An 8,233-nucleotide genomic window follows, 5' to 3' on the forward strand; every position below is an offset into this window, starting at 1 on the left:
CTGGTTTTGTCCCTTCCCCGGCTGGTACCTCTCCGAGGGTTCCTTCCCCACAGTGCTGGTCACCTCCTGAGATCCCAAACCAGCCTCCTTGTTCCATCCAGAGGGTGAGGGACAGGTCTGTGCACCCCACCATGCGATGTGAGCCCAGCTGACCTGACTGGGTACTCACTGGGTGCTCACCCCGACCAGCAGCGATGTCCTCCCGGGCTCAGCACCGTGACCCTGAGGGCACTTTCTCCCCAGGGAGGGAAACCCAGTTGCCCAGGACTGGCCCAAGCCCAGGCCAGGCCCAAGCCCAGGCCAGGCCCAAGCCCAGCACTGGCCCAAGCCCAGGACTGGCCCAAGCCCAGCACTGGCCCAAGCCCAGGACTGGCCCAAGCCCAGGCCAGGCCCAAGCCCAGCCCTGGCCCAAGCCCAGCACTGGCCCAAGCCCAGGCCAGGCCCAAGCCCAGCCCTGGCCCAAGCCCAGCACTCCCAGCTCCCGGGCCGGACCCCCCTGCCCAACCCACCCATGAGGAGCCACAGCCAGGGTTGAGCCATCGCCCGCCGCGGGGGTTTTGTCCCCAGGGGATCGGAAGGTGCCTCCTGCTCTGCCCCTGACGCTGCGGCACTGGGGGCACCGGCTGACCCCTCTCCCCCCAGACACCCCTTCTGCCCGCAGCAGCACAGGCAGCTTTCCACACCCAGCCCCTGGTGACTGCTCTGGATTCAGGCGCCTCTGGAATGGGTTTGGTCCTGGGTTGTCTCCCCTCACCCATCACCAAGCGGCCAGGAATCTCCCCCAAGGACTTTGCCTTTGTCTTTTTAATTCTATTAATGCCCTAATTAGCACCCCTACAGCGTCCTGCCCAGCTGGCCCCTATGGAGTAAGGGGGGGGACACACCATCCCCTGCCAAGCAGGGTCTGTTTGTGCCCCAGCCACACTCCCCTGTGACCCACCCAGCCACTGAGCGCTGCCTTGAAGAGAGGGATGACCTGACCTGGGTGGGAACAGGGGGAAACACATCAAGGGTCCTCCCAAGGAGATGAGGGGGTCAGACCCTCTGGTGACTCCTGCTCGGGGGATCTGGGCACCCCAGAGCTGGTAAAGCAGCAGATGCTCCAGGAAAGGACTGGGGTCCAACACAAGGAAGATGTGGGGCTGCTGGAGAGGGGCCAGAGGAGCCACAAACATGACCCAGGGGCTGGAGCAGCTCTGCTGTGAAGCCAGGCTGGGAGAGCTGGGCTGGGTCAGCCTGGAGAAGAGAAAGCTCCGTGGGGACCTTACAGCCCCTTCCAGTCCCCGAAGGGGCCACGTGAAGCTGGGGAGGGGCTTTTCCGAAGGGCAGGGAGTGACAGGAGGAGGGGGATGGGTTAAATTGGAAGGAGGGAGATGCAGATTGGGTATTAGGAAGAAATTCTTCCCTGTGAGGGTGATGAGGCCCTGGCACAGGGTGCCCAGGGAGGGGGAGGTGTCCCAGGCCGGGTTGGATGGGGCTTTGATCAGCCTGGGCTGGGGAGGGGTGTCCCTGCCCATGGCAGGGGGTGGGTCTGGGGGGCTCTGGGGCTCCTCCAGCCCCCTGCCCACCCCTGGTCCCGGGACACAGAGCTGGGGACAGCAGCTGCTGCTCGGGGCTGGTGACTGATGGTGACCCAGTGAGGGACCCTAGGGGGACCCAGCTGTCCCCCCACCCCCAGCCCAGCCCAGGGAAGGGTCCCTGGGCCAGGACAGCCCAGCCCCGTCTCCCCAGCCAGCTCAGGGGGGCTCAGGCTCCGCGCCCCCTCCCCACCCGGCGCAGCCCGAGGAGCCCCGTCCCCACAGCACTCCCAGTCACACCAGTAAGGGGGGGTTACAGGTTTTACTGCCCCTGCTGGCCTCAGAACTTCTGGAACTGCTTCTTGGTGCCGGCAGCCTTGGTGACCTTGAGCACGTTGAAGCGCACGGTCTTGCTGAGGGGCCGGCACTCGCCCACCGTGACGATGTCCCCGATCTGCACGTCCCTGCAGACACCCCCAGCTCAGCAGCGGCACCCCCAGGGCGACCCCCCCGCTGCTGGGCCAGGGGAGGGGCCAGAGACCTCACCCCCCACCCCAACACCCACCCCAGCCACCACCCCCCACCCCAACACCCACCCCAGCCACCACCTCCCACCCCAACACCCACCCCAGCCACCACCTCCCACCCCAACACCCACCCCAGCCACCCCCCCCCGAGCCACAGGGCTGGAGAAGCCCTTTAAGCCCACCCAGTCCCACCAGTCCCACCCTGTGCTGCCCCAGCACCTCATCTCCTCCCTGTGCTGCCCCAGCTCCCTGAGCACCTCATCTCCCCTCTGTTAAACACCCCCAGGGGGGGACTCAGCCCCTCCCTGGGCAGCCTGTGCCACAGCCCCACAACTCTGCCAGGGAAGAACTTTGCCCTCCCAGCTGAGCTGACCCTGCCCTGGGGCAGCTTCAGCCCATTGCCCCTTGTCCCATCTCCTGGCCCCTGGCTGCAGAGACCATCGCCCACCTCTCTGCACCCTCCTGGCAGGGCAGGGGAGGTGGGGAGAAGGTCTCCCCTCAGCCTCCTCTTCTCCAGGCTCAGCACCCCCAGCTCCCTCAGCTGCTCCTCAGAGGATTTGCCCTCCAGCCCCTTCCCCAGCCTGGTTGCCCTTCTCTGCACTCGCTCCAGGACCTCCCTGTCCTTCTGGTGCTGAGGAGCCCAGAACTGGACCCAGCACTCCAGCTGCAGCCTCCCCAGTGCCCAGCCCAGGGGCAGCAGTCCCAGGCTGGGGGCAGTGGGCCGGCCCCGCTCCCGGTTCAGCGGGTGCCCGTGGCGCTCTCAGCAGCCCCTCTGGGCTCTGCAGACCATCGTGAGTTCTGACATCAGCACCGGGCGCGGGTCCGGCCGGGCCCCAGCCCCCCGGGGTGCCTCAGGGGTGCCACCCCAGCCCCCCGGGGTGCCTCAGGGGTGCCACCCACCTGAAGCAGGGGGACAGGTGCACAGACATGTTCTTGTGGCGCTTCTCGAAGCGGTTGTACTTGCGGATGTAGTGCAGGTAGTCGCGGCGGATCACGATGGTGCGCTGCATCTTCATCTTCGTCACCACGCCTGGGGGACACACACACACACACACACGGGCTGAGCGGGGCCTGGGGGCTCCTCAACCCGCCCAGGGGCTCCCAAGCCCCGTTTCCCCGTGGGTCTGGGGGGTGAGTGGGGCCCCAGGTGCCCCCAAACCAGGCTGGGAGCCCCAGAGCCCCGTTCCCTGTGGGTCTGGGGGTGTGAGTGGGGTCTGGAGGGTCCCAAACCAGCCCAGGGGCTCCAGAGCCCCGTTCCCCATGGGTCTGGGGGTGTGAGTGGGGTCTGGAGGGTCCCCAACCAGCCCAGGGGCTCCAGAGCCCCGTTCCCCATGGGTCTGGGGTGTGTGAGTGGGGCCTGGAGGGTCCCAAACCAGCCCAGGGGCTCCAGAGCCCCGTTCCCTGTGGGTCTGGGGGTGTGAGTGGGGTCTGGAGGGTCCCCAACCAGCCCAGGGGCTCCAGAGCCCCGTTCCCTGTGGGTCTGGGGGTGTGAGTGGGGTCTGGAGGGTCCCAAACCAGCCCAGGGGCTCCAGAGCCCCGTTCCCCATGGGTCTGGGGGTGTGAGTGGGGTCTGGAGGGTCCCCAACCAGCCCAGGGGCTCCAGAGCCCCGTTCCCCATGGGTCTGGGGGGTGTGAGTGGGGTCTGGAGGGTCCCAAACCAGCCCAGGGGCTCCAGAGCCCTGTTCCCTGTGGGTCTGGGGTGTGTGAGTGGGACCCCAGGGGCTCCCAAGCCCCATTTCTCTGTGGCTCTGGGGGGTGTGAGTGGGGCCCCAGGGGCTCCCAAGCCCCATTCCCTGTGGGTCTGGGGGTGTGAGTGGGGCCCCAGGAGCTCCCAAGCCCCATTCCCTGTGGCTCTGGGGGTGTGAGTGGGGCCCCAGGGGCTCCCGAGCCCCGTTCCCTGTGGGTCTGGGGGTGCCCTGGGGAGGGGTTGCCCCAAGGGGCCAGCAGGGAGGGAGGGGAGAGCAGGGGGCTCCTAGAGCAGCACCCAGAGCTCCCAGAGCCGCCTCCTCTCCCCAGCAGTAACTGCACCACCCCCAGGGAGGGAGGGTCCAGCTCTCCCCCTCCCTGCCTGGCCGCAGCCCCCAGCCCCAGGTCCCAGGCTGGGGGGACTCCCCCAGGCTTCTCAGGGCCCTCCAGGTCCCTGCAACGGGTGGTCCCTTGTCCTGTCCCCCCCCAGGGGGTCCCAGGTGCTGGTGCCCTGCGAGGCATCAGCCAAGCAGCGTTGTCCTCAGAGCCCTGGCTGGGGCTCAGCAGACCATCGTGAGATCAGCATCATCTGCAGCAGCAGCACAGCAGCTCCACAGACCCCCAGAGCCCCCTGCCCCGGACCCCCCAGAGCCAGGAGAGACCCCCAGAGCCAGGGGAGACCCCCAGAGCCAGGGGAGACCCCCAGAGCCCCCTGCCCCGGGCAGCGACCCCCCCAGAGCCAGGGCAGACCCCCAGAGCCCCCTGCCCAGGCAGGGACCCCCAGAGCCAGGGCAGACCCCCAAAGCCCCCTGCCCTGGGCAGGGACCCCCCAGAGCCAGGGGAGACCCTCCCAGAGCCCCCTGCCCCGGGTAGGGACCCCCCAGAGCCAGGGGAGACCCCCAGAGCCCCCTGCCCGGGCAGGGACCCCCCAGAGCCAGGGCAGACCCCCAGAGCCCCCTGCCCTGGGCAGGGACCCCCCAGAGCCAGGGCAGACCCCCAGAGCCCCCTGCCCCCCACAGGGACCCCCCAGAGCCAGGAGAGACCCCCAGAGCCCCCTGCCCTGGGCAGGGACCCCCCAGAGCCAGGGCAGACCCCCAAAGCCCCCTGCCCTGGGCAGCAACCCCCCAGAGCCAGGGCAGACCCCCAGAGCCCCCTGCCCTGGGCAGGGACCCGCCAGGGTGCCCCCAGCCCCATCCAACCCAGCCTGAGCTCTGCCAGGGATCAGCCCCATCCTCTCTGGGCACCCTGTGCCAGGGCCTCCCCCCTCCCCAGGAAGGATTCCTGCCCCCCAGCCCCTCTCCAGCCCCCCCCTGCAGCCCCAGCCCCTCTCCAGCCCCCCCTGCAGCCCCAGCCCCTCTCCAGCCCCAGGCCCAGCCCCAGCCCCTCTCCAGCCCCCCCCTGCAGCCCCAGCCCCTCTCCAGCCCCCTCCTGCAGCCCCAGGCCCAGCCCCAGTCCCCCCCTGCAGCCCCAGGCCCAGCCCCAGCCCCTCTCCAGCCCCCCCTGCAGCCCCAGCCCCTCTCCAGCCCCCTCCTGCAGCCCCAGCCCCTCTCCAGCCCCCCCTGCAGCCCCAGCCCCTCTCCAGCCCCCCCCTGCAGCCCCAGCCCCTCTCCAGCCCCCCCTGCAGCCCCAGCCCCTCTCCAGCCCCCCCCTGCAGCCCCAGCCCCTCTCCAGCCCCCCCTGCAGCCCCAGCCCCTCTCCAGCCCCCCCTGCAGCCCCAGCCCCTCTCCAGCCCCCTCCTGCAGCCCCAGCCCCTCTCCAGCCCCCCCTGCAGCCCCAGCCCCTCTCCAGCCCCCCCTGCAGCCCCAGCCCCTCTCCATCCCCCTCCTACAGCCCCAGCCCCTCTCCAGCCCCCTCCTACAGCCCCAGCCCCTCTCCATCCCCCTCCTGCAGCCCCAGCCCCTCTCCATCCCCTCCTGCAGCCCCAGCCCCTCTCCAGCCCCCTCCTACAGCCCCAGCCCCTCTCCAGCCCCCTCCTACAGCCCCAGCCCCTCTCCAGCCCCCCCTGCAGCCCCAGCCCCTCTCCAGCCCCCTCCTACAGCCCCAGCCCCTCTCCATCCCCCTCCTGCAGCCCCAGCCCCTCTCCATCCCCTCCTGCAGCCCCAGCCCCTCTCCAGCCCCCTCCTACAGCCCCAGCCCCTCTCCAGCCCCCTCCTACAGCCCCAGCCCCTCTCCAGCCCCCCTGCAGCCCCAGCCCCTCTCCAGCCCCTCCTGCAGCCCCAGCCCCTCCTGCAGCCCCAGCCCCTCTCCAGCCCCCCCTGCAGCCCCAGCCCCTCTCCAGCCCCCTCCTGCAGCCCCAGCCCCTCTCCAGCCCCCCCCTGCAGCCCCAGCCCCTCTCCAGCCCCCCCTGCAGCCCCAGCCCCTCTCCATCCCCCTCCTACAGCCCCAGCCCCTCTCCAGCCCCCTCCTACAGCCCCAGCCCCTCTCCATCCCCCTCCTGCAGCCCCAGCCCCTCTCCATCCCCTCCTGCAGCCCCAGCCCCTCTCCAGCCCCCTCCTACAGCCCCAGCCCCTCTCCAGCCCCCTCCTACAGCCCCAGCCCCTCTCCAGCCCCCCCTGCAGCCCCAGCCCCTCTCCAGCCCCCTCCTACAGCCCCAGCCCCTCTCCATCCCCCTCCTGCAGCCCCAGCCCCTCTCCATCCCCTCCTGCAGCCCCAGCCCCTCTCCAGCCCCCTCCTACAGCCCCAGCCCCTCTCCAGCCCCCTCCTACAGCCCCAGCCCCTCTCCAGCCCCCCCTGCAGCCCCAGCCCCTCTCCAGCCCCTCCTGCAGCCCCAGCCCCTCCTGCAGCCCCAGCCCCTCTCCAGCCCCCCCTGCAGCCCCAGCCCTCCCCAGGGGGTGTCCCACCCTGGCTGACCCGAGAGGATGCGGCCGCGGATGGAGACGTTGCCGGTGAAGGGACACTTCTTGTCGATGTAGGTGCCCTCGATGGCCTGCAGACAGAACCGCCGTTGGGACGGACAGACAGACAGACAGACAGCCAGCCAGCGGGGCCCCTCCCCGGCCGCAGGGCCCCCCCGTCCCCCTCCCCCCGTGCCCACCTCCTTGGGGGTCTTGAAGCCCAGCCCGATGTTCCTGTAGTACCGCGGCAGCTTCTCCTTGCCGCCCTCGCCCAGCAGCACCCGCTTCTTGTTCTGGAAGATGGTGGGCTGCTTCTGGTAGGCCCGCTCGGTCTGGGGGGAGAGGGGGGCGTCAGGGGCCGGCCTGAGCCCAGGGCCCGCCTGGGCCTGGCCAGGCCCCGGCCTGGCCCCACCAGCGCCCCGGGGCAGCTCGGGGGATGCCCGGGGGGGCCGGGGGACGGGAGGGAGATGCCCGATGGGCCCCGGCAACGGGACGCTCGGTGGTGCCGGGGAAGGGGGTGCCAGGGGGTACCCAAGGGGTCCGGATAGGCCCCGGGGCCCGGGAGGGGGGGGTCGGGAGGGGGTTCCGGGGGTCTGGGGGTTGTCCCGGGGGCTGATGGGGGGGGGGGGGGGGTCCCGGGGGCTGATGGGGGGGAGGGAGGGGGTGCTGGGGGGGAAGCCCGGGGGCTGAGGGGCAGCTCCCGGGGGGCTCCCGCCAGGCCCTTGGGGTCGGGAGAGGAGTCGGGAGGGGGTCCTGGGGGTCGGGAGGGGGATCGGGGAGGGTCCCGGGGGTCGGGGAAGGTCCCGGGGGCCCCGCCAGGCCCTGGGGATCGGGAGGGGGGTCGGGAGGGATTCCCAAGGGTCAGGAGGGGGATCCCGGCGGGGGGGTCGGGAGGCGGTCTCGGGGGTCCCAGCAGGCTCCGGGGGTCGGGGGAGGGGGGGTATGAGGTGGTGGTGTCCCGGGGGCTCAGGAAGGGGCCCCGGGGGGGTCCCGGGGCTCAGGAGGGGGTCCCGCCAGGCCCCGGGGGTCGGGAGGGGGTCCCGGGGGCTGGGGGTGGTCCCGGTGGTCCCGCCAAGCCCCGGGGGTCGGGAGGGGGTCCGGGGGGAGGTCCCGGGGGTCGGGGAGGCCCCGGGGGTCGGGAGGGGGTCCCGGGGGCGGTCCCGGCGGCCCCGCCAGGCCCCGGGGGTCGGGAGGGGGGTCGGGAGGGGGTCCCGGGTGGTCCCTGCGGCCCCGCCAGGCCCCGGGCGTCGGGAGGGGTCCCGGGGCGGGGGGGGGGGGGGTCGGGAGGGGTCCCGGGGGTGTCCCGGGGGTCGGGAGGGGTCCCGGGGGCCGGGGGTGGTCCCGGCGGCCCGGCCAGGCCCCGGCGCCCCAGCCGCACCTGCGTGTCCGCCATCTTGGCCTCGCGGCGGAAGAGAGGCCTCGCGCGCCGCGCGCCGCCTCTTATGGCGGGGAGCCGGAAGTGACCTCACGGCGGCGCGTCACTTCCTGCCGCGCCGAGGGGCCCCCTCGCTCCGCCGCTGTGTCTGCCCCAACCCCACCCCCCCCCACCCCCCGGGCGGCTTCCGGGGCCGCGGGTTCGCGTCCCGCTCCCGCCGCAGCGCGGGCCGGGCCCGGGGCCCGCTCACCGCCCGCGTCAGGCCGCTGCCGCCTCCCCGGGGACGGCCCCCGG

The 8,233-nt window shown here is 72.3% G+C and overlaps 1 protein-coding gene across 1 annotated transcript; it reads right to left on the reverse strand.

Moving 5' to 3' along the window:
- Positions 1-1,820: 1,820 nt before the first annotated feature.
- On the reverse strand, positions 1,821-8,009 carry LOC311204909 (small ribosomal subunit protein uS17). The gene is made up of 5 exons (XM_084279173.1): positions 7,943-8,009; positions 6,765-6,896; positions 6,581-6,656; positions 2,945-3,074; positions 1,821-1,981 (listed from the first exon to the last, which is right to left on the reverse strand). Exons 1-5 carry the CDS (start codon positions 7,955-7,957, stop codon positions 1,858-1,860), a joined length of 477 nt encoding a protein of 158 aa, XP_084135299.1. The 5' UTR covers positions 7,958-8,009; the 3' UTR covers positions 1,821-1,857.
- Positions 8,010-8,233: the final 224 nt, after the last annotated feature.

Source organism: Gallinula chloropus (genome assembly GCF_964237585.1).
Source record: "Gallinula chloropus genome assembly, chromosome: 1".
NCBI lineage: Eukaryota > Metazoa > Chordata > Aves > Gruiformes > Rallidae > Gallinula > Gallinula chloropus.

Excerpts from the sequence above, each read along its gene's own strand:
- LOC311204909 (XM_084279173.1), bottom strand. Across the intron at positions 6,657-6,764 it reads GCTTCAAGACCCCCAAGGAG|GCCATCGAGGGCACCTACAT; the intron begins GTGGGCACGGGG and ends TTCTGTCTGCAG. Across the intron at positions 3,075-6,580 it reads CCGCGGCCGCATCCTCTCGG|GCGTGGTGACGAAGATGAAG; the intron begins GTCAGCCAGGGT and ends TGTGTCCCCCAG.